The sequence below is a fragment of the Podarcis gaigeae genome (assembly GCF_964106915.1).
Source record: "Podarcis gaigeae genome assembly, chromosome: 6".
NCBI classification, from domain to species: Eukaryota; Metazoa; Chordata; class Lepidosauria; order Squamata; family Lacertidae; genus Podarcis; species Podarcis gaigeae.
This window is the reverse complement of record NC_139682.1, coordinates 73,474,571-73,501,093: the sequence shown is the minus strand read 5'-3', so window position 1 is coordinate 73,501,093 and position 26,523 is coordinate 73,474,571. Positions and strand designations below refer to the sequence as shown.

The 26,523-nt window shown below is 43.1% G+C and overlaps 1 protein-coding gene and 1 long non-coding RNA gene across 2 annotated transcripts in view; one reads left to right on the top strand and one right to left on the bottom strand.

Moving 5' to 3' along the window:
- Positions 1-850: 850 nt before the first annotated feature.
- Positions 851-26,523, bottom strand: part of PLPPR5 (phospholipid phosphatase related 5) — a 92,434-nt gene continuing 66,761 nt past the window's right edge. The window contains exons 4-6 of the mRNA XM_083743551.1: positions 21,225-21,401; positions 19,779-19,898; positions 851-4,869 (exon numbers count right to left, since the gene is read on the bottom strand). Coding sequence (XP_083599677.1) covers positions 4,837-4,869; positions 19,779-19,898; positions 21,225-21,401 — 330 coding nt within the window. The 3' untranslated portion in view covers positions 851-4,836. The remainder of the gene's footprint in view (positions 4,870-19,778; positions 19,899-21,224; positions 21,402-26,523) is intronic.
- LOC310846691 overlaps positions 25,204-26,523 on the top strand; it is a 28,019-nt gene continuing 26,699 nt past the window's right edge. The window contains exon 1 of the long non-coding RNA XR_014565476.1: positions 25,204-25,708. This is a non-coding gene — a long non-coding RNA (uncharacterized lncRNA). The remainder of the gene's footprint in view (positions 25,709-26,523) is intronic.

The following is a 26,523-nucleotide window of genomic DNA, read 5'->3' as shown; positions in this document are numbered from 1 at the left end:
ATCAACTAAGATGCATCTGAAGAAGTGTGCATGCACACGAAAGCTTTCACCTAGAATGTTTGGCTCCTGAACAAACTTAGTTGGTCTCTAAGGTGCTACAGGGCAATTTTAAAATTAATCTATTTATTTATTTATTTATTTATTTATTTATTTATTTAGCATCAGACCAAGACGGCTACCTACCTGAATCTAGAATAATGGAAGAACTCATCAGAGGTGACTTCTGAGAGACTTATACATTTACTTATTCATACCACAGTTTCTCCATGGTTCCTCCCCTCCTCGTTTTATCCTCACAACCACCCTGAGAGGTAGGTGAGGTTCAGAGATATTCACCGGCCCACAAACCTGTGAGCTTCGGGGCAGAGTAGAGGCAGAGAACTGCCATGAATAGGCCTTCCTACTCGACTCAAACTCAATACAGCCCACCAGATGTATACAGAGTCCACCAGAAAAATATGGAGACTTCTTTCTTACCACTGAAGCTCATCCCCCCCCATTGTTTTTTCCCATTTTAAATGCCAGTACAGTGGTACCTCAGGTTAAGTACTTAATTTGTTCCAGAGGTCCATTCTTAACCTAAAACTGTTCTTAACCTGAAGCACCACTTAGCTAGTGGGGCCTCCCGCTGCCGCCGTGCCGCCAGAGCACAACTTCTGTTCTCATCCTGAAGCAAAGTTCTTAACCCGAGGTACTATTCCTGGGTTAGCAGAGTCTGTAATCTGAAGCATATGTAACCTGAGGTACCACTGCACCTCACTTATTCACAACATCTTACAAACACTCAGCCTGACAACTTTTCAAGTCCCTCAAGGAGACTTTCTCTAAGAAAGAAACTTGCAACGTATGCTTGAAAAAAATTACTTTATTTAAAAATACAGTACACAGCAGTGTGTCTCTTCCCCACCCTGTTACTGCTGATTCACAAAGATAACATGATCAATTTAACCCAAATACTAGGCTCTTATAAATCCTGAGAGACAGACTCAGTTACATGCTGATTTACATAAGACAATATGCTGAAAAAGAATAGTCTTTCTTTTAACATAAAAGAGTCTCTTCCTGAACTTAAGAATCAGATATAAAATCTGCAGAATTGCTGTACTGCACTGACCAACCGAGGATTTCCCTGAAATCCTCGTTGTGAACAAGTGTACATAAGGAGGGTCCTAAACAGCTAGACCAAGAAATGAAACAAGCAAGGGGAGCATATGGGATATGCTATGATTTATCAAACGTAATTGATCCTTTAAGAAATGATGCTCTTAACACACATTAGACTTATAGTTAAGGGCTCAATTCTTTGCTTCTAGTGAGCACATTAACCCCCTCTTTTTTAAAAGATCCACACAGTATCACATAATCTTTGGGAAACACTTGTATGCCAGCTGCCTCTGATCCAAACTCACACAACTGTATCCATCCCTAGAGAAGACGTGTCCCCTCCTTAAGAAGGCTCCTAGACCAAGAGCTGGAAATTGGCTATTGAAGTTACATGGTCATCACCATCCATCGTGCAGGCTGGATACAAGAGTGCATTTGATCTCTGAAAGAAATATCGTGCACTTTGAGTCAAGCGACACGATTAGCAGAATCACATGGTACAAGCTCTTTCAGACTGCATCACTTCAGACTGCAAGGGGGAGGTCACATAAGGAAACATTGACAACAATTAGCTGTCCTGCACACAGGAAGGTAACATGTTGAAGATTATGTTGCAACCTTCATGGCATGCTAGTCTGAGCAAATTTTGGAGGGTTTTAACAAGAGGATGTATTGAACAATTTGACCCCCTCCCCATAACCCTCAGTCTGAAGTAGCAAAGTCTAGAAAAGGCCAAAGTCATGTAATTCTGATGATCGTAGAATTTGGATCTTCTGTTGATGAGAACACAGCTTAATTTGCTATGTTGAATGAAGATAATAAAATGCCCATGAGAATAATTGTGGATGGCACAGAGCACCACATCATTTGATTAACAATTTGGCAGGTGTACACGAGCCACATAGAATTTATGTTGCAGTTTCATCTCCTGCTGCCAGACAGAGCAAAACATTAAGTATATGGGTAAAGCATGGCTCAAGGGACAATTTTCCTTGGACATTTGCCCTGTACAAATTTCACTTTAGCAGGAGCAAAGAGCTGGGTTACCTTTTTACTGGGGAAATCTCAGCATGTTTGCTCAAAGCAATTAATGGAAAGGGAAGGGAGCTAATCAGGGCAAGGGGCAGCATTTTTTCCCTCCCTCTGATTTCAAATGGAGGAAATTAAGTGCATGCCTAACTTTCTCAGTGAAATCAAGGGAATATAAAGGTGCATAACTTGGATTGTGTGCAAAGTCTGTTGTAGAAAGGCCTAGCTCACTTTGACACACCAGGGAGGAAATGTGAAAACATGTCTGTAGGTTGCCAGGGTAAATTAGATCTCAAAATACAGATGTTTTGGATTTTATGTTCCTTTGTGATTTTGAAAAATAGGAACATGTGCAAAATTGTTCACTAGGCCTTCTCTTGTGTATTCTCACATACTTTCCTGGCGTAACTGAAATAATTCCTGAGATATACAATAAATAATTGGAAGGATGATTGTACTTTGGTTAAACTTCTTACCATTTTCAAGACCATTTTTTCATGAGTCCTTTAAAAGGAAAAAAAGCACCCACCCCCTACTGCCTCCCAGACTAAAGAAATTGAAACGTGAAGCCTCCTGGCATAGCAAGGCTGTGATATAGCCCCATTTTACTTTGGTTGTTATGGTGTTTGAAAAGCAATGTGAAAAGACCCATTATTTGGAAGCCTGAATCCCATTTTCAAGAGTGCCTTAAGCAGTAGGGAGCGGTGATCTTCACACTGTGGGTTGTAGTCAACAAATCAACAAGGTGGATGGCAATGGTGACTTAGAGATGGGACCCGAAGTGACCAAATCCAGATTTTATCCTTCAGTAAAAATGGGAGTTAGTGCTCCAGAACACCTACAACAGGGCTACAACATGACTTAAGGTGAACCATAGCAGCGGTGCTTCCACTTTTTGGAGAAGAAACGGGAAGAGAGGAGTTGGGATAAAGTCATAAGAGATGGTGAATCCAGGTCCAGGAGGAATAGCAGAGAACTGCGATAGAACATGGTTATATTAGGTATTGAAATGACTACAGGATCCTTACAAACCATTCACATTGATCTGGTAGTGTTAGGGTGTGAAGGACTATATCATTAAGTTGTCAGCGATTTATTCTTGATCGTACACCCAGCCATAGCTGCTGCAGAACAGAGGCATGTGCTGAAACTGATACCAGTGAAGCAGAGCAGGGCATCTTAAGTCCACGTACTTGTAAAAGGAATAGGGAAACCCATTGCTACAGCAATACTGTGCCAGTGGGAGGAACTCTGGCTCATTCTATTGGCTACTCCATGTTGGCTAACCTTCTCCTTGCCCTGCAAAGCTTCACTCTCTAGCACTGGAGGATCCATCATTCACCACTGCTTCACACAAAGGATGGGGACAGATCTCAGATCAGCAGAAGGCAACCTCTTGATGGTTCCACCACCCTCGGAGGTTTGGGGGCATGTCAGCCCAGGAGAGGGCATTCTCTATGGCAGTGGATTCCCTCCCACAGAGGTGTGTCCAACACCTTCATTGTGTAGTTTCCACCAAACAAGGAAGAAGCAACTCTTAACCCTAGCTTTTCACATCCACAACATATATTTTAGGACCCATACTATTCTTGTGGCTGTAATTTGTTTTTATAGTATTTTGTAATATAATATTTTAAATTCTCACAACCCACCTTGGAACCTTGTGGTGAAAGGTAGGTGATAAATTAAAATAATAACAACAAAGATCACTGTCATCATCAGAACAAGGGAGAAGGATGTGAGGACCCCTCAGGCTGAGAGCCAAGCACATCTTATATATTGCTCCTTCTTCATGCCAGAATCAAAGGTTTTGAGATGACTTTTGGAAACAGGTTGCTAGCTATGTCACATTAACCTTCAAGTACTATCAATGAAAGCAATCATTTTACTTTTATGTTATGAATGGGGTGGGGGAGACCTCAGAACAGAGCCATTAACCTTCAGTATGAGATTGTTAATCGCTAAAATAATAGGATATCCCAATGCCTAAGTGTTCTCACTTCTAATCCTAACTACAGGGTACATTGTAGACATTCAAGAACTACAAAATCAACTATTCAACCACATGAAGTCAGGAAAATATCCAAATAAATAATTTCTTTTAAAATTATGATACAATATACTTATTACAGTAAAAATTGGCGGGTTGTTGTTGTTGTTGTTTCTTCAAAAGCAGAAGCACCAGTCTTAAGATATAAATGTGTATGTGAAACACGGCATAATACGAAGTGCAAACAGCATTTGAGTATGGGATTTTTAGAAAATAAAAGAAAAAGAAGTGTATACACTGAAATCTGTTTGAATGGGAACAAGTGTCATGCTAAAATGTAAAAATAACAATGAAAAATCAGACATAATAATGTTCCGTCAGATACTTACATGGCTAGGTGGGAGGGGGGACAGCCAGAGATGGAAAATGATATATTTATGTGATGTGAACAGATTCATGCTTTCCCAATACCTCCCCTCCCCAAAACCCTCATCCCCTAAATGGTGCAATGCTTTTTGTTGGAAAATATTCCTAACTTTTGACATTTCTGGCATGTTCTTCATAGGCTGATGTAAATTTTAATGCTGCTAATCAGGTCATAAAACCAGACAAAAGTTTTATTTTTCTCCTCTGCTGGAAAACATGTCAGTTATTATGAGTGAACTGTGAAAAGGGATGACGTCCAGTGCAGCGAATAGACATCCGTCTCAACATCATGTGACTTCTGCAAAGGCCGTGATGTGGTTCTACAAAATGTAAAAAAGGCATAGGGGAGACAGAGAGAGAGAGAAGAAAACAGTTAAAAGTCTATACAGTAACTGACAAAACAACAATGTGCATTTCCTACCCTATCACTTTCAGAGTTTTGTTGCGCTGCGGTGGTGCAAACACATATTCCTGCAAAAAGTCCAAAACGTTTCACAAGACTCCATCCGTTTTAGGGCATTGTCAACGCAATGTGAATGTGGGGAGGCTAAGGGGACATTTGAAGGAAGAATGAACATTCCAAAGGAGTGTGTGGTACTTACCGGTAACTTGCTGCCACCACAACATATAGTGGTACCTCTAGATACGAACGGGATCCGTTCCGCAGCCCCGTTCACATCTTGAAGCAAACGTAACTAGTGATGGCATGTCTGTGCACACACATATCGCTTTTCGCTGCTTCTGCGCATGACATCATTTTGAGTGCCTGTGCATGCGCGAGCGGCGAAACCTGGAAGTAACGCTCTCTGTTACTTCCGGGTTGCCGTGGAGCGCAACTCGAATGCGCTCAACTCAAAGCGTATTCAACCCGAGGTATGACTGTATATAACACACTTGCCAATTCTCTCTTGAAACTCCCAACCCTCCCCAGTTGATTTTCCTCTGTTCTGTTTTGCTGACTTCCAGTTTTGCAGGCCACATGAGGGAGAGAAAATATGAAAAACAGCCTGGGTCTCCTTTTGCAGGGTGAATCAGCAGGTAGGAGAAGGGTTAAGCTAGGCATACACAAACTCGGCCCTCCAGATGTTTTGGGACTACAACTCCCATCATCCCTAGCTAACTGGACCAGTTGTCAGGGATGATGGGAGTTGTAGTCCCAAAACATCTGGAGGGCCGAGTTTGCCTATGCCTGGGTTAAGCACTACTTTCCTACCCGAAGGTTCTAGCTTGGAAATTGTCAGGGGCCCAGAGTCAGGCTTCTTTCTCTTCATTAGGTGATGGAGGCAAGGACTCGGAACCTGAGGGGCACATAGGGCCAGCCCCAGAAGTACTGCTATCAGATAAACCTGGGGGGCAGCAGAGCCCCCTCCCCCTGGCCCAAGGATGTGGAACTGCCAGGGCCGGCAGAAGACATTTTGGCGAACAACAAAATGGCTCCCCCACTTTCTGCCTGGGAAGAAGGGGAGAGTTAAATTCTACATCAGGAACAAGGGGGGGGGATAAAGAACTACATCAGGATCTGCTGCCCTGTGGATCCTGCCACCCAAGGCCATCGCCTCACCTTGCCTCAGGGATGGGCTGGCTCTGGGCACTGCCATCTTCTGACTCAGAGGACTCCACTGGAGAGCTCCCAGAGCGTCCTCTACTCCAGAAAAGTAGGAGATTACAGGAGAAGGCTGAGGCCCTTGGGGTCAAATAGCATCTTGTAGAACAGGTGCTGCACCTGCTGTTACTACAACTATATAAGACTCAGTTTCAGCTTGTTCCTTGCTGGAACAACATCAGTGATCTTTGTTTTCCAGTGTATTGTATCCACCTTGCACCCCAATTAGGTTTTGTCTTGCTGGACCACAGAGTAGGACAGAAGTCCTCCACCTGTATTTTCATTACAAGGAAAATAGGAGACAGAGGACCTAACGTTTCTCTTTTATTATAACATTTAGTTTCACCTTGTTTCTACATTTACTTTATTTGCCATTGCTTAGCAATGTGAGTATTGGGTAACTTAGGTGTAATTCTATAAGGATCTTATAATAATTAGGATTTAAATTCCAGCCAACAAATTAGACAGTGTCTGATAGCGGATCATATTGTGTTTCATTGTTAATACAATTTTAATGCTGCATTTCTTCCTTCCTTCATTTTCACTTTAAAAAAGTATTAATTACTCCCAGAGAGACATACGGCACAGAATGAAGCAGCAAAATGTTAGAATGAAAATGACATTTGCTCATTGACAGTACACATTAACATCATTTCTTCTTTTTCAATCAGTGAGATGCCCCCTTTATTTGATCTGCTGTACACTGTGCTTCTTTCAACAGGGTGATTCTATTTCTCCATTGTTTGTGCACATTAGCAAACATTAAAAAATACACGTTTTTATATAAAACACAAACTGTGGTCTTCTGTAAACAGAAACTTAAGTCTAAATATACTGACAAATTATCTGAGGCCCACAGTCACAGATCTGCATGGCATTTTGCTTTTACAACCAAGTACTCAATAGCAAATTGTGGCATTCAAAATAAGCCTGTCATTTAGTTTTTAACCAGAAAAGGTTGATGGCAAAAAAAGGATGTTCTAGATGGAAGATACAAGGCATACATTTGTCAAGGTGCTTAAGTCCCCTTGAAGTCAATATGGTAAGTTAATTGTGACCAATTTATGTCCCATTAATTTCAACAGGACTTTTGTATGACTTTCTCTGATTTCGGTTGGGTCTCCAGCACTTAAGTGTTAAGACCTGCTTATTTATTTATTTCCTGCTCATCAACCAAACGTCCCAGGGCAGGTTACAACATTTGGATGGGATGGCAGTGAGGCTGAGTGACCGGAGCAACCCAGCAGCTAATCACACCGAGCAAGCTAGAGTTAACTCTCCATTAGTAAAACAAGATCTGGACAGAAGTGTCAGGCCTAATGAGCACAGCAACTCAAGTCCTGCCTCCATGAAGCAGTTGCCAAGACTAAAGGTCCATGCCTCCTGACAGCCGGCTATGTTTCCTCCTCTCCAGGGTGTTTCCCAAGCAATCAGAGATTGTGCCTGTAGGCCATTCTATGCTCCTCCTACTTCATGCCTCTCCTAGTTCTGGGAGACCAGAGGGGGAAGGGAGCTTGTTGCAGAAGGAAGAGGAGACACCCATGCCTCTTCACCAGCCAGACTCATCTCTGCCTCTTGGCCTCCCTCCTCTCCTGTTTCAGCTTCTGCCTCTTGTTCTGGACTTCTCTCTGCCACAGACTCTCCCTGCTCACTAAGCCCTGTTACCACTTCAGCTTCCAACACCTCCTCCCTCCAGTCTTCTCCCGCTTTGTTGTCCCACCACCATACCCAGGTTCTGAACCTTCTTCCCTTGGGGGTTCTCCAGTGGGTTCCTCCCACCATTCCTCTGCATCCAAGACATCCATGACATTGAGAGAGCTTTGGGCTGGGCGAAGGTGATCTGCAATTGTGTGCGCTCCATTCCTGTCCTGGCACACTGTGTCACCAGAAGGCTACTGCTGCCATCTTGCCACAACCCTTCACACACCGGTGTCGGTTGTTCAAATAATCATTCATACGATTATTCTTCAGGAACACCTTTAGTCACCTGTAATAATGAGCTACGAGCCTTGCTCTTTAAAATGCGACTTTGTGAAATCTAAGCTTGAAGAAATATATATTGTAATGCAGATATTTGATCATGTAAGGGGTCTTGTAATATGTCTGACCCCTAATTGGTGAACTCTGGAGTTTTCTAACCATGCAATCTTTAGCAAGTCCTTGAGGTGCACTCCCACAGCACACACACACACACACACACACACAGCAGACAAATTGAAATGTTGTGTGAGCAAGCAGCACACACACCCAGGCTCCCAAACGAATGTTTGTTTCTACCCGTCAGTGCTCACAATTAGTTCGCATCAGCCTCCTCTTTGGCTTCCTACCAGAGCACTACACGAGTTTGTTTTGTTCTAATCGTCAGAGGCAGTAACTGGCAGCAGCAACAGAAAAGATTAGAAGCACAGCATGCATTGTAATGATTATTTCCCACCAATGCATCACCGGAGGAAAACCAGAGAAAATGGCATCACACGAAAGCCCAAAGGGATCAAACCAGTAAAATCACCCCCCCCCCCATTAGAAAAGCAGGATGCGAAGGCTGAACCTCAAGTGCAGGTTTTCGATCATACATTTCAGCATATTTAGCACTATGCTAAATGTTTATTCTATTTTTTTTAAAAAAATAATATATGGATTATCACAGTCATATAAAATATGTTTTGTGAAAAATAAAAAGGGGCTGTATTAAATATTGGAGATCTGTATATAAATTTTGACTACAGACGCCTTATTTATTCTTTGTATTCTAGATCTGATTTCAGAGCATTAAAATGATCTTATGAGAGATGTCGGTACTGAAGTGCAAATTTTGCAAATGCACATCTCCTCAGCAAATGAATTCTTTTTGCCTCCCCCCGTTACAGCAAAGGCAAACCAAGTATAGAATACAAAAGAATACTTCACAAAAGTTCCGTTTCTCAAAATGCCCTTAGCCTGCACTGAAGGCTAACATGTCCGCCTTCGTGAGAACACACGTAAAGCACACCAGTGCGCTTCTATGCGCACATACGTTTATTGCCTTATATGAAGATGCTCAAACTGGTCCATTCCTACTATCCAGGAGAAAACCCTAAAGAGGCGTGCTTTAAAAGAGCTCTGCTGGAATGGCTCCTCTTGACCATTACCAATGCCTCGACTCTGCAAAATGTACAATAATTACACAGAAAGAATCGAGTTAGACATGTTTTCCACATTATGTACTGTCATCTAACCAGCACTTCAAGTGAAGCAAAAAATAAAATGAAATAAAATATGAAAGGTGAAGCACAAAGCATGAACAGAAATAACAGCAGTTTATAGGCAGCTCCCTGAAGGAAAATGCTGGCAAATGGGGAGAAATATGTGATGGGAAAAGAAATGTGGGTGTTCTGTGCAAACAATATCGTATATTGTGGAGTTTGCTGTAATACATTCCAGTTGTTCTAGATATACTGATATATCTGCAACCAAGCAGACAAAAATAACCTCCTGCCTAATTCTGGGCCTGTGGAGCATTTTTTTAACCTTTCGGCTGTGCCTGAATCCAAGCCCAGTGGAGAACGAACCCTCACACCATCCCAATCAGCATTCTGAACTGATTTAACAGGTACAGTCAAACATCAGTTGTCGAACATAATCCGTTCTGGAAGACCGTTCAACTTCCGAAATGTTCAACAACTGAGGCGTGGCTTCCGGTTGGTTGCAAGAGCTTCTTGCAGTCAATCGGAAACCATGTCGGACATTCGGGTTCTGAAAAACGTTCAAAAACTGAAGCATTTACTTCCAGGTTTTCAGCGTTTGGGAGCCGAAACGTTTGAAAATGGAGCCATTCAGGAACTGAGGTTTGACTGTATGGTATTGGATTTTGGATTTGATATCCTGCTTTATCACTACCCTAAGGAGCCTCAAAGCGGCTAACATTCTCCTTTCCCTTCCTCCCCCACAACAAACACTCTGTGAGGTGAGAAGGGCTGAGAGACTTCAGAGAAGTGTGACTAGCCCAAGGTCACCCAGCAGCTGCATGTGGAGGAGCGGGGAAGCGAACCCGATTCCCCAGATTACAAGTCCACTGCTTTAACCACTACACCACACCGGCTCTCTCAGGAGAGTAGGGAGGCCAACAGGCAGAGATTAGTCAGGCGGGTGAAGAGTCACGGGTGTCTCCCCCTCCTGCTGTGACAAGCTCCCATCCCCGCTGGTCTCCCAGAATCAGGAGAGGCATGAAGAGTGTGAGGAGAGGTTGGCTGCACTCAGATGCATGTGGAGGAGCGGAGACGCGAACCCGGTTCACCAGATTACAAGTCTACCGCTCTTAACCACTACACCACACTGGCTCTTGCTTGCTATGATCTGCTTTCGGAATCAAGTTTAAGTGGACTGGGAAGGATTATGAAATGTGGAAATGTATATGGTATATTTATAACACACCTACCCCTATGCGTGCGCGTGCGCGCGCACACACAAACATCATATGCCTATTGACTGATTTTATTTCAGCCTTAAGGCAAGTGAATGTATATATATTTAGGAGGAAAAGAAAGATGCATTGCATGTAAAGACAACCAGTGCTACCTTGAGATTGTATAGATTTTTTATAAACTGTTTTAAAGATGCTTTTATTGTTTTGCCACTTATTGCTTGCCACTCTCAACTCCTTTGGAAGGAAGGGCAGTATATAAATATAAATGAAATAAATAAGGCAATATGAGAACAATTCCATGTGATCTTATCATGATGCAACAGCTATTTTGAAGAAAGTTCTTTTGCACCCCATCTGCAGTTTGAGACCTCAAATAACATCTTTTCCAGTTCTTTTGAGAATAACAGTTGCAACCCTAGACATGTTTTCTCAGAAGTACATCCCACTGTATTCAAAGGGACTAACCAACAGGTAAGTGAGCATGGGATTGTGGCCTTGGTTTATGGTTGGCTTGTGTATTAACATTTAGTGACATCTGAACAAGAACAGTCAGCACTTCCCACGTGAAAATATATTTATTCATATTCTTGTGGGAAGTGTATACATATATGACAGACAGGCAGACTATAAATAAACAAAACAAAACAAAAGGCGATAAAGGAAGTAAGTCTAACACCCAAGTTTGTGTGTCATCTCTTTCATTTGAATTCCTTTTCATGTCATGTCTTTAAGATTATAAACCGGAGGACAAGGATTCTCTCATAACTGATCTTTGTATGCTGCTCTGGAAGCTTTTCTTGACTGAAGAACAGGAAAAATATGCTTTAAATCTCTCTCTCTCTCTCTCTCTCTCTCTCTCTCTCTCTCTCTCTAACAAAATGTATGAATATCATTGCGAAGCCCCTATTGGAAGATTTGTAGTGCCTCATCAGTATCCTGGATTTATGTGAAATCAGGATGAGATAGGGGAGCAAATGTGAAGGCAGGTTGCACAACACCAGTGGCTATGGCATGGGAGTGAGAAGGGAGGGATACTGGGGGAGGGGGACATGATGGTTTCAAATAATGGCAGGAATTTAGGTAAAGAAAGGAATGGAAGAGAGAGACGTTTGAGTACAGTGAGAAGGGGAAGACACCAAAAGGGGAGAAATGTCTGCTTTAAACTATTTTGAGTGTGTGGGTGTCAGGAATGAGCCAGCTCCTAGCGAAGATTTGCAGTCAACTGCAGAAAGCAGCCAAGAACAGAGAGGCTTAGATGCTAGTCAAGCGGGGAGAGCCAGCAGCTGCAGACTTTGGTTATTCCTGACCTCGAAGTGTAGGCTGATAAAGCAGTAGCGGAGAGCAGGCTAGAACACAGCCAAAGCTCGCAGGAAGCTCAAACAGGCATGAATAAACACAAAGATAGCATGTCAGAACAGGAAGGGGTTGGAGCTAATCCAAGAAGTCGGTGAATGGGAGGGCTACTAGACAGGAAGCAAAACAAGAGACGCAAGAGCCATAAGTTCAATATCTTCTGTCGACATTGGAAGGAGTCTTCAGAAGGGTCATCTTGAGTGATGGTGCCGGAGGCTTTGTTTGAGCCGTCCAGAGCTATCTGTTTGTTTTTGCAATAAATACTCCTTTTTAATTACCTACGCTTACTGTGTTATCAAGCTGGGAACCTGGACTCCTAAAAGTGTGTGTGTGTGTGTGTGTGTGTGTGAGAGAGAGAGAGAGAGAGAGAGAGAGAGAGAGAGAGAGAGCTCATTGGCCCTGCTCCTCCATTGCTCCTGTTAGACGGCAGTTGCCTATGTCCCTAGCCCAATTTCTTTGTTGAGGTCAGGATGCCCAACCATCTTACACTGGATATAATACCAGTGGCACTTTCTACTTCCATGTAGCTTCAGATGCATATCTGTTCCATTCTATCATAGAATTGTAAAGTTGAACGAGACCATGAGGGTCACCTAGTCCAACTCCCTGGAATTCAGGAATCTTTTCTACAATGGGGGCTCAAACCCACAACCCTGAGATTAAGAGTCTCATTGTCTACACACTGAATCTGTGCAAGGTCCTACTTGGAAGATATTTCTCATTGCCTTTTCCATCTACTCTGGTTCTTTTTCCCTAGGGTGTAGTGGATTCTCAATCTTTGGCCTGCAAACAAGACCTGGGTGCAGTGATCATAAGGATTTAGAGAAGCTAGTGTTTTTCGTTTTGGAAGTATTTTCTTTCTTTCATTGCAAAATGCAGAGCTTGGTTTGGGCAGCAATTAGAGAAAGAGAACATATTTGAGCTGAAGAGAAACCTGGAAGTGGCAAGGAAGAGTTTTGCACAGGGAGAACTGAACACGGGAAATACTTATTGCGTCCCATTCCTCATCTTACAATCCTAAGGATAAATATACTTATAGCTGGAGTTAAAAACATGTTAATTAGCAATCCTTGGAGGTGAGGCATAGTTCCCCCAGCTTTTATGCTAAACACATAAAGCTTGTCTCTAGCTCTGTTAAACTTGATCACTTGACTGTCAATTACATAGAATGAGCATATAATTAATTGCTGGTCATTACCATTAGTCTGCATTCTCTGTGCTAGGCAACACTCTCAATTAAGTTCATTTTTTAAAGTTACAGTGGGAAAATGATTATCTTTTGTGCACAAAGTACAATCACAGCCTATGGGCAACAGTTGAAAGTGTTGCATTTCTTAAAAATGGCACAACCCCAGGCATGTTTGCATCCTCTGTGCTCAATGGGTAAGAATGACATTGTGGATCATTAGTCAAGCAGAGCCTTGCTTTAAATCATTCTTGGTATTTTCTGTCTGTTTGGAATGAAAGTTCTCACTTGACCACTGGAAAATCACAGATGAGCCTGGCCTAATATAAATTTCAGAAGCTTGACCTTTTGCCTTTGTCTGGGCAACAGAGCAGTAGCTTCTGCTTGTTTGCTTTTTTAAAAAACTCCTGATTTAGTTTGAGATTGCATCCGAGCACATCTTAAGGAGGGAGGGCACAAGGTGACACAGATGGCAGTGTACAGGGGATAAAGAGAGAGAGAGAGGGCAATGAATTTTTATTCTTTCAGTTTCTTGGGTTGCCAGTGGGAATGGGTGAATTTCTCAAGTTTGGTTTCTATCAATTTCTCATTCTTCCAGTCTTAAATTCAGTTGCGTGTTGAGGTCCCCAAGCCACCCCCCAAATAACTCACAACGCACACTTAATTTTTGTTTAAGGTTTTTGGCATAATTTTGGCCCCAACTTTATTTAAATACAAAACCGTGAGCGGTTGTTTAGGCATTGGTTAAGACTATCTGTCCCCCCGCCTGGGGACAGAACTGACGTCTGGGCACCACCGAAAGACAGTGCGGGAAAACAAGTCAGGGAGAAATGGAGCTGAGTCACAGACCCTCAATTCTCATCCGCATGCTCCCCGAAGGCTTGCCGGCCCTAGTCCCATTCCAGGGATTGGACAAAAAGATGGCAAGCCCCAGGATTCCTTTAACGGAATTCCCTTTCCGCAGCAACCATGGAGGGGCAGGCCCAGCCTATCCTAACCCCTCCTCCACCAATTTAAAACCAATGCCTAACCGCAACCTTACAAGTTGTGACGATTTGCTACACAGTAGGCAAAAACCAAATGGCCCAGCCAATCAGCCAGATGGACAAAATTCCTACCAGGCCCCTGCCCCAACGGCAGACAACCCCATGATAGGCATAGCAAGGTCAATGCAACAGCCCCTTACTCAAGGGCGGGTGGGCGGGTGATCCGTTGCACGCAGCAAAGAGAAAGTTCCAGGCTGCGTGCAGAGTATTTAAACATTTTACCCCTCCCACCAAAATTGCAACATAACTTTTAGCCCAGCAACCCAGTGAACCAATCTCTGCCCCAGGCCATCTTTAGAGACCCTGCCTGGTAACAGAGGGGTGGCTCAGCAGACCCCACCGCAACACGTGCTCTCCGTGAAGGAGAACACGCTTTCTCAACATCAGATTGTAACTTTTTTAAAAAAAAATCTCATGCAATTTCATCCGCATTTTAATGCGATTTTTTTCTAATACAGAAGGCTTGTATGCAATTTCCCCTAATTTGCACATTTTTATTTCCCCAGATATGACAAATTTCACTTGTTACTTTTGCTAATATATGCATTTTTATGCATGATTTACTTAGACATATGCATTTGTGTACACATATGGCTTAAGAAATACACTGCAAAATTCAGTAAAGGGCTAATTTGAATTGATAGCTGTTTCAGGTTGCAAATTGTTTCAGATAGTCTGAACTGGGTAAGTTCACCTCTAAATGAGACCTTTTTCCATTTCTGCCCAGTCCCTAGCTTCTGGTAATAGTTATCGTGTGTGTGTGTGTGTGTGTGTGTGTGTGTGTGTGTTTGCTTTAGAAAATGCAAAGCAGGTAAACGTATGCCTCTCAAGACAGAGGAATGGGTCAGTTTTCCCTTAGTGCTAACGTCTACTAGCCTGGGATCCAAAGAGCCATACAAAGTTGTTCTACATGCTAAGTGTGAGTGGTTTGTCAATTTTCTCTTCCACAAGCAGTCCCAATGCATCATGGAATGCAATTTAGGAAGATATCCCAAGCCACAGTGACAGTACATGTAATAGTAAAAGGTATGGATCATTATGGCAAATGATAGGAAAACAGTTTAGATTGCATGGATGGCTGGTTATATAGGATAGACAGAGAAAGGTACAGCAAACAGAGCTCTTGGTTTGCATCTTACTCCAAACACCATGAATACTCATTTCAGCTGTCAGAATATTTTAGAAGAGCAGCGAAACCAGCTCAACAATGTCCATTGTTTGTAGCATCATCATTATTGTCCTTATTATTCATTAAATACCACCCTTCATCTGAGGCCCAGGTGTACAGATGCATGGTGAATCAGAGAAGAAAGCTGGGCATAACAAGAATTTCCTGACCTTCCAACGCTTTGAATAGATCCAAGGATATATTTAAGCAGAGACAATGCAAATGTCACATTGAATTTTCAAACTGAACATAAGGGACAAGGCAGGCCTGTGGGCAGCTGTGCCAAATCTAGACCTTCTAGCTCTGGTTTCCTGAGGTCAGTGGCTGGGCTGGGACAGAGAAAAGATGAAGCCTGGAATGCAGTAAGCAGAGGTTGTTGCTCTCTTGACAAGCAACGGCTTCCTAATATCCATACCAGGCTTTGATTTGCCTTTGTAAAGTAACATACTGCATTTCAGCCAGACAGATGGGAAACGCCAAGCTGCCATTTCTTTCACTAATGATTCACAGTGCCATTCCGTGTCCAGTTCCGTGTTTTCCTACTGTCTCAAAACATCTCTCCCTGATTGTGTTCTATCAGGTTCACTGTGGGCCCCCACTGTCCTGGCCATCACCTGGGGAAGAAGGAGAAGCAAGCTGACACGTTGTGCAGTGGCCGAAAGCACAACACTAGTCTTCTAGCCAAAGCCAGGAAAGTGCCCTGAGTTCCCTCTGCTCTGCAATTGCCACAGCTAGGAAGGATAAGCTCCAGCCAGACAGCCAGTCATCCAGCCAGCCAGCCAGCCAGCCAACCAGCCAGACAAGCAAGAGAAATCATCACAGTTCAGGGACACTTTCTGATCAGGCAAATGCACCCAAGGAAGGCACGCAGCAGGGGAAATAATGGGTGGAGTCTGGGGGAAGAAGTGTGGCCTGCCTGGGGAGACTGGAGAGGCCTTTGTGCTCCAGGTCTGAGCTTTCATACACCTGCCTTGAAAGGAAAGAGTTCCCTTCCCAATATATTCCACTATTGTTTGGTCATTTAACAAGTTGATGGGGGGAACACAACCACACATGCTCCCCCCACCAGCTCCACCTCCGATAGGCTCACAGAGGTTTTATTTTTGCTTCAGACATGCTTCTGGAGTTCTTCCACATAAGAGGGAATCCCAGGCCAATCAGGATTCCCCCTCACAAGATGGTGCTCTCCACTAAAACACACAGGTAGAGTCCCTTCACATGCAAGATTTGGAAGAATCCATATGATTCCACAAGGTGGTGTGATTTATGATTTGCCCAGATTCCCAGCCATGGATATTCTCCTCTTCATCTGAGAAGCCTGTACATGAAATACAACATTCACGGAGTGGGGGGGGGGGCGCGAGAGTGGGTCATTTAACTTCCCCATTCATTAACAAAGCAGCATGTGGGGACTGGCTTTTTTAGCTCCTCACCTCCTCCTTGATACTTTTCTCTCAGTCCAGCTCTGAGAGTGGAAGTGAGCTGGGCTCTCAGTAAATTGCCTAAAGTGATGGGGCACAAGATGACCCACTGAAGGACTTCTCTTCAACCCACACAACTCTTCTGATGGGAACTTTGGCTGCCCCTTCCACAGTTCCTAAAGCCTTTCCCAAGTATCTTGCTTCATTCTGACATCTAGCAAAGGCCTAACAGAATGGCTTGTGTAGAAGATGCACATTCATCAAGCAAATGCTGGCTCGAGCAAAGGAGATGGTGACCTCCTTATGACAAAGCGTCTCAGGCATCTTTGCGTTGAGTGGTGTGTCAAAGAATCCCAAGAAGAAATCTGTTTATTCTCCGATGGCAATGAAACACACAAAGGCTCTTACACTTGTCCCTGATCATCTGTAACACTCACAAATTTCAGGGAAATCACAGGGTTATATCCCAAAGACAAGGATACTGAGTGCCGTGGTAAAATAAACAAGCAAAACAATAGCAATGAACAACAACTCTCATCTCTTTCTTTAAGCCACTTCATGCATTGCCACTGCAACCCAGCAGCTTCCATGGTGGCAAGCTGCTTCTCATGCACACTGGCAATACAGATATACACCTCACCTACACTGTATTGATCTTCTGAGCTCTCTTGTGCTGGCTGGGTGCCTCTTTTGATGGAAACCGGGAGTGTGTATCCGCATTTGGGGCAAAAAGTTGTTTTGTGTGACTAGTTGCCTGTGGGTCTATGAAAAGTGATTAGTATTCAATGAATCTGTACTCAGAGAAGAGCCGCTGAAATTAATGGACCTAATTTAGCCATGTTCATTCATTCCAATAGATACACTCTGAGTCAAACTTAGCTGAATGCCACTCACTGCCCACAACTCCCTGGTGAGTGTGCCTGGCAGAAACTCCAGGTGCACATTTAAATGTAGAATTTTGCAGTATAATGAACAGTAATAAAACCATCTCTAGATGCTCTAAATGTTCTCTAGTTCTCTAGACTGTGTATAAAGTTAAAAAGTAAATAAATGATAGGAGGACTGACCACCACTAGTGGGCTGGATATTACATGCTAGGTTAATGGATAATGACAGATTTGTGCAAAGAAGGGGTAATCTAACTTTTTTCAAGGTAATTAATATTTCTAAAACATTTTGTCCTGCCTCATTATCCATTTCAGTGCTTGCTTTTGTCACAAAAAGCCATTCTGACACAATCTGACTTTCTATTATGTAACCATGTGGCATCTTTTCGGAACTAAAAATGTTCCTTACTGCCTAATATACCCATGTATTATTTATTCTGACTGACATCTCCTAGAATCACCTGTGATTGCTGCAGGCTTTCCAGCCCTTGCTTTGGCAAGGTAATAATAACTCCCAACCATTCGCAGTTCTGCGGTCCTGATCAAAGGAAGTGCAGTGTGATGCCTGATTACCTAATCCTACCAGAGACCAAAATTCTGCTCACTTCATTAGCAGTTCTGTGCCTGGGAAGTGGGGGTGGGGGAGACTGCTGGAAGACTTGTCTATCATCCCGAACCTTCTACTCTTTCATGCAGATGTCTCTTGGCTGACTCACTTCCTGAGTTTCTTCCACTAGATGTTTCTTCTCAATAAACATATAAAGAATATGTTGAGGGGAGAGGAGCAATGAAGATGTTCTTTGGTACCCTCTACTGGATTTTAGTGTGAAGCTACCATGCCTGCGTTGCCTATAATGGGAAACCATAAGCTCCACCTTGGCATGGTGAGAGGATTTTGAAAGCATCTATATGGGTTTTAAGGGATGCGGGTGGCACTGTGGGTTAAACCACAGAGCCTAGAGCTTGCCAATCAGAAGGTCGGTGGTTCAAATCCCCGCAACAGGGTGAGCTCCCATTGCTCGGTCCCTGCTCCTGCCTACTTAGCAGTTCAAAAGCACATCAAAGTGCAAGTAGATAAATAGGTACCACTCTGGCGGGAAGGTAAACAGCATTTCCGTGCACTGCTCTGGTTTGCCAGAAGTGACTTAGTCCTGCTGGCCACATGACCCAGAAGGTGTATGCCAGCTCCCTTGGCCAGTAAAGCGAGATGAGCGCTGCAACCCCAGAGTCGGCCACGACTGGACCTAATGGTCAGGGGTCCCTTTACCTTTTTATATGGGTTTTAAAGGATCTATAATTCATGGTTGCATCTGAACTCAGGGGAATTCTAGATAGTTTTAGCAAGCCTTCCACAACCTGGTATCCTCCAGACCCCCATGAGCCCCAGCCATGATGGCCAAGCATCTGGGATATTTGAAGTCGGAGTCCAAAACATCTGGAAGAGACCAGTTGGAGGGAGGCTGGATCATACACAGTGGTGTGAAGTTGTCTTGTGTGAGCAAACCTTTGTTTAAAATATTTACAGCTCCCCTGAGTTCCAAAGACTTCTAGGCCATTTTAAATCACAACATGGTGCTTCTGATTCACCCCTCCGGGTTTGCCAAAGGAGGAGAGAAAAGTGTGGAAACCCAAGACTTGATGCCACTCATGCACAGAGCACAAAACCTGGGGAGCAGGGTGGGTAACATTTTTCAATCCAAGGTCCACGTTCCCTCAAGGGCAACCAGCTGGTGGGCAGGAACTGGATACAAAAGTGGGAAAGCCAATGGATGTGACTCTTACTTTATACACTAGGTTATTTTCCAGCCATGCAGAAGTCTGGGATTTCTACACACACACTTCTCCATCTCCCATTAAGACGAGCAACAGGCATGATCAAAGTGAGGGTGTGGCCTGGAGAGAGTGGGTGTGGCCTGGGAAGAGGGTGTGGCCACAGAAGACTCCCAAGGGCTAGACAGAAAGCCCATGTTCCTTAGGTTCTCCACCCCTGCACTAAATACCGGCTTGGTATTATATACAAAATTTCCCTTGCTATCCCAAGTCTGCAGTTGTCCTAGCATTCGGTGAATGGTAGCTTGTGGCTATGAATCAGAAGTTCTCCTTTTGTGTCGCCAGAATTTAGAAAGGAAGTGACATTTCAAATTCAAGAAGAGCATCCATTACCTTTTCTAAAGGACTCTCTACTCGAGGGAGGCTGATCATAGGCATTTGAGCCAGATTGTCCATGTGAGAATGTTCATGTTCTGGTTGTCTACCTCTAAAATTATTTACCACACACACAACCTAGAAAAAGAAGGAAGAAATCAGATATTATGAGAGAGTTTAATAGATTGGATCCTGAACACCCACATCAACTGTACAATGTCCTCCAATAGAAATGCTAATTATTAAATCACTCTTCCATAATGAATGAGATTACAGCACAAGCACAACATTGTAAAAACACAGCTAGAATACGCTTAGGCTAATTATCAAGAAGATGCCAGTGTACATTGTCATTCCTTGAATTTACCAACAATTGCTTGTAAATAGACATTTTAGATGCCTACCAACAATTGCTTGTAAATAGACATTTTTAGTTGCCTCTGGAGTGTTTTCTAACTCTTTTTCAACAGACATCAACATGCACTTATACATCAACTTAATGCACTTATCAATATGCACTTACCCATCAACATGCACTCTTTGAACAGAATAGTCTAACCATCAAGAGCTCATAGATAAAATAAACAGTAGTGGCTGGTGTGGTCTTGCTAACCCGGTTTCCCAACATTGCACATCACTGCCAGTTATCAAGAGTGAAAGACAAGGCGGTGGATAGTTCCTCACAGATACAGCAGCGAAGCCAATCCAACACCCATACTATTGCACCTGAACCACATCAAGCTTCCGACTACCTCCCCCCTCCCTCTTAACAGCCAGCAGTGACATGCTGTTTTGGGAAACCAGGTTAGCAATGCAGCTCTGCCTACATTGCCCACTACCGTAATTAATGTGGCATATCTTCCAGCACATGGTGACTTTCCGTACTCAACTTGTGCAATGTGGATCCACATTGTCAGAAGGCTGCAACAAAAATGCCATTTTCTAAATGACTGTATGGTACTTTGAACTTTTTTTAAAAAAAGGAAAGCCAGTTAACACATTGCACTGACAATAATTTAGTGACATTGCTGACAAACATGAACGCACATTGGCCTGGGCCTCAATTTGTGCTGAAGTCTTCCAATACAGTGGACTCATTTGGAATTGAATGGTGAGGTTTGGATAATAACGTCTTTTAAAAACTAACATATTATTTTAAATATGGGATCCAGTAGTTGCAGATGCACACAGCTCAGTGGAGGAGACACTTTCATTGCAGGCAAAGGAATGAATGCATGTAACAATTTAAACTAGTGAAATCAGTGATCTCTCATATGAATGTGTTCCAAGTGCATGCTGGAGCACATATTGAGCTCAGGATTAGCATTAACTGTGCATTTGTTTATATTTATGAATGATTGTTATTCAAGCATGCCGCCTGCATTCTGATGAATAAATCATGTAAGGAACCCATTCATAGTCAAACTCATAGTCATAGAAAGAGTCACGTGCAGCCGTACTTACCAGAAATGCTGCTATAGAAATGCCAACTAGAAATCCTGCTATCACGTCTGACCAATGATTTCGATATTCTGCTACTCTGTTGATACCAGTAAGAAATGCCATGCACATTAAACTCAAGCAAAGGACTGGTTTTGCCAGTCTTGTTCCTCTGGCCTTTATCGTGTTGGTGATATACATCTAAGGATGAAAAGATCGGGGAGGGGATGAAAGCAGTGTGAGTTTTCATTCTTAAGTGGGGAAAGCGTTGTTCAGATTTTTAAAAAGGCAAAATTTACTTTGTTGGTTGGTGGGGAATAGAACATAATGATTTTAAACAATCCAATGTAGAACATACAAATTTAAGCCTTGATTCATTTAATTGTTTATATACCCCTGCAATTTAGACAGAAGTGCTCAAAGCACCTGAAACCATTTATCAAATGGATACACTAAAAGTAATATACCTGAAACAAAACCGAACCAGCAGGAATCCATGTCTGATGTTGTCCTCACCTTCCTCCCTTTCTTTCTGGCTCCTTCCCACCAGGCAATTAGTGGTAAATGACCCTGTGTATGGTGGGGAGTTTAGCTGCATTAGGACCAGGTGGATGTTGTCTTCACCCGCTTCCTTTGTTATCTACCAACTTCCACCAAGTCGTTGGTGATAAGAGAGAGAGAGAGAGAGAGAGAGATGATGATGATGATGATGATAGATGGATAGATGATAGATAGATAGATGATAGATATAGATAGATAGATAGCTATAGCTAGATGAGATATTTGATAGAGATAGATGATAGATAGATAGATAGATAGATAGATGATAGATAGATAGATGATAGATATAGATAGATAGATAGATAGATAGATAGATAGATAGATAGATGATAGATAGATAGATGATAGATAGATGGTAGATGATAGATAGATGGTAGGAGAAGGAACCATCCAGCAGGAGGAGATTGATGTATTTACCTGCTCTTGCAGAGCAATTGTTGGTAAAATGCTATTGTCAGAAAGGGGAGTCCAGCTTGAACAGGAGTAGGGAATCCATCTCTGCTTCCCTCACTTCCCTGTACCTTCCCACAGGGCCGTTGGTGGTAGATGGGCATGGGGGAGGAAGAGTGGAAAGCCCAGCAGAAACAAGTGCTTAGTGTTGTTTTGCCTGCCCCCCCCTCCTTTGTGCACACAGTCGAAACAGCACCATGCACTCATCCAGTGTTCTGGGCTGAATAAGCTAACAAAGGGCCCTGACAGCAGCAAGAAAAATTGTGCCCACCACTTTCAGTGTTATTGGAGAGCTAATGCACTTCTGCCTCTTGCCTCTTCATGTTCACTAAGGGCAATTAATGCTAATCAACCTCATTGTGTGGAGAGGACATAAGCTGAAATGTCTCTATGGTTAATCAAGAAACATCTTTGCTCTTAACGTTTCCAGCAAGCTGCAGACTAGCAAGTAATCTTGCTGCAATCTATGGCTGCCATCCAACACTGGCGCACCTTTAAGTAAAATCAATGGACTGATTGCACGTAACTCTGCATTAAACTGTGACTTAACATCTTTCTTCGCTGCCCAGTAAAATGTGTTCAACAGACTCAGGAATGAAACACAAACAACAAAATGCTACACTTTGAATTCCTGATGGCTCTCCACCGCTTCTAGTGACCGGATGCAAGAACCGTTCAGCAACAATGTCTGAAACCTGTTATCAGTGCAGGTTACATCTAAGAGGCAATCACCCAATTCATCCTGAAGATTAATCCTATGAAGAAAGTAATCTACACTGATCGGGAGCTCTACTGATCAAGGCTAGAGACAGACTATGGCTTTCTTTGGCATCTTGAAGGCAATATGATAGCCACTCCTGGAAAACAGGGTTCTGCAGTTTTGGGGGAGTTTCTGAAATGTCTGCAAAACCTATTTGACCAGAGGTGGCAGTGGGACAAAGGAAAGGTGGGTGTGCACCAGGGGTAGCAAACATGCTGTGCTCCTGATCTTATGGACTACAACACCTATCATCCTTGGTAATGCTGGTTGAAGCTGATGGAAGTTGTAGCCCAAAACATCTAAAGGGCGTCATGCTTGTTTCTCCTGGTGTGCATCACCCTACCCCATCACTGTAATCTCCATATGTTTTTGGATTACAACTCCCACCAAGCACTGCCAATAAAAAGGGATGGTGGGAGTTGCTGTCTAAAACATCTGGGGAGCACCAGATTAGGATAGGCTGATATACACCAAGGGAATCAATGACTTCATCATACTACAGTGAGGGAGGAAAGTATTTGATCCCCTGCTAAATTTGCACGTTTGCCCTCTGATGAAGAAATGACCAGTCCATAATTTTAATGGTAGATTTATTGTAGCTGTAAGAGACAGAATAACAACAGGAAAACCCCCAGAAACCCAGAAGACAAATGTCAGAAATTGATGTGCATTATAATGAGTGAAATAAGTATTTGATCCCCTATCAACCAGCCAGATGTCAGGCTACCTGGTATCTTCGCTGTATGTAACGAGCTGAGATTAGAAGCACCTGTTGTAAGGGAGAGGTCTTACCTGTAATCCCAGCTCATTACAGTAACTGTACAAAAAACACCTGTCAACAGAAGCAATCAAACCAGCATATTCCAAAGTAGCCACCGTGACCAAGACCAAAGAGCTGTCCAAGGGTGTCTTGGACAAGACTGTAGGGACAAGACTGTAGACCTGCACAAGGCTGGACTGGGCTACAAGACTATTGCCAAGCAGCTTGGTGAGAAGGTGACAACACAAAATAACTGTCAACCTACCAATAAAATTATGGACTGGTCATTTCTTTGTCAGAGGGCAAATGGGCAAATTTAGCAGGGGATCAAATACTTTCTCCCCTCACTGTACTTCCAATTCTCTTTTTTGAAAACTAAGGTTTCTCTTCCTCCTCAAAGGGTCATAGTCAAGGCTAAACTAGAACTGGAAATCCAGGTCCTTGATGCACTACCTGAAATAGAATTTATATGCTGACTAAATTTGTAAGCATCTCATCAAGTCAAAGCCCACACCACAACAAGTTTTCCCCCATGCTGTTGACAGATATTCTTGGTGGCAGTTTAAGAAGAAAGAGATAATATGGTTGGAACCATTCCTCATGGCAATTGCTTGCTACAAGGAGCTCCAGTCCCTGCATGTAGACTATTTACTTTCATTACCCAGCTAGTTTTTGCAAGGCTCTCTGTCTGTACATGTGTCTGTCCATAATACACACTGGGATCCTTTGTGAAGGCTAAACTTCCAGTCCTTTACAGAATATGACACTTTAGTCATTTTGCTTAACGTACATTTCCATAAGCAAGAAAGAAAAAATAGTAGCAAACATTACATATGTTTTTTTCTTGAGAGAAAAATGCTGAAGCTCATCATCTGCTTGTGAATGTGCTCCTTTATGAATGGCAAGCTAACAAAAACAATTCTGCCTAACATAGAGAATAAACAATTACTTTAAAAGGCTGCATCTCTAATACCACTTTTCCTTCTTTCTCCCTGCAGTCGGGAATCAATGTTGTTTTTGCAGCTCTTCTTTTATTTCTGTCCCCAAATTGCAGTGAATTCTCTCTTCTGTAGTAAGACAAGTTGCTATATTAGCATATAATACTGATGAACCGAGAAAGAATTCAGTTGCTCTTGTCTTTCTCACAGCATCTGTCTTCAAATACCAATAAATGCTCAGCTACTTTTGGGGGGTGTATTCCCCAAGGTCTGCATTTAACACAGACCCAAACCTTATGTGGCCATCCTACTGGCCAAAATTCAATGGTTTCTCCTGCAGCAAACTCAAAAGCACAGATGTTTGTCCTTAAAAAAAACCTGGTGCATATCCCTGGAAGCCCATGGCTTCCTGCTAAATATTTTCAAATGTACTATTATTATTATATAATTTATTATTCAGTGATTACCTATGTGTCAAGGTGATTTACAAACATACCATGAAAAGCTAAAAATGGTTTTTAGAGGCAATAGTAAAGATAGCGTTAAGAACAATACAAAATGAATAAGCAGAGATTTTTTACACGTAGCTGAAAAAAACTTGTCAAAATAAAGATGTCTTCAATGATTTCTGGGAAGTACAAATAGTGAGTGCCTTTTGTATGTCAGCAGGGATGCTGTCCCACAGAACAGAGGCAGCCACACCTAAAGCCCTGCTCTGAGTTACTGTATTTATGTGCCGCTGTTCACACATTATGCTGAACCAGCAGGGGGGACAAAACACTTGCCACATAAAGTGTGGACTTGACTCTCAGCACAGGGAAGGCATTTTTGAATGAGTGCCCTATATAATCCCCACTCCAGGCCTCCTTGTGGCCTCTTCCAAGGCCCTGTTCCCATGGCAACCATCCAGGCCTAAGATTGGGCTGCAGGAAAACTTGGTGAAAATGCATCCCGATCAGGAAGAAGTAAGTGGAGAGCTATGGCTGGTAGAGCCCAAATACAGCCTGGCCCTGCTGTGGTGGCTGCATCACATATGGAGGTAGGCCTGCGGGGTTGCTATGGCAACGGGGCCTAGGGAGTGGACTGTGAGGAGGCCTGGCAGGGAGATAGTAGGGGAAGGAGTGTTGGAATTCCATCCTGCTGGGCATACTTTCTTAACAAGCACCTTTCCTGTGGGGAAGGCATTTGCGAAGAAGCACCCTGCACAGAGTTGAACCCTCCTGCTCTTCGTCGGGGGTGAAGGAGGCGCATTTCTTCCAACCATACATTTAATTAGCATCTTAGTTAAGCATTGGCCCTACCCCTGAATTGATTTGGGGCTGGAACTGAAGCAGATGGTCTCCAGGAGGGGCCTTGGGTTGGGCAGGGCTGGGAATAGCTTTCTGCAAAATCAGGCAAGGGCCGTTTAACTAACCAGCCTGCTGTTCTAGGGGTAGCCAAGCCAACCATGTTACAGGTCTTGTCAGAAGGCTCAGGTTGACAGAAAGTTTTGGTTCTGTTTCATTCCTGGATGAGCCAACATCTTCCCAAAGCTATTTTAATAGAAGGGAACTTCAGCTAGCAGGGCTCACTTGGAGCTATCCAAGGTCCTGTTTTTTGTTAAGCAAACTTTTGACCATACTTTCCCAGCCTGGCCTGCTTTGACTTTCTACACCAGCCTTACTCAACCTTGAGTCCCCATAAGTTATTAAACTACAACTCCCATAATCCCTTACAACTGGCTATGCTGACGAGGAATGATGGGAGTTGTAGTCCAATAACACAGGAACCCAAGTCTGAGAAAGGCTAAACTACACCTTACCAGATGAACCTGACATGGCCTACTGTGACTCAACCTTGCTTATCTCAACTGGG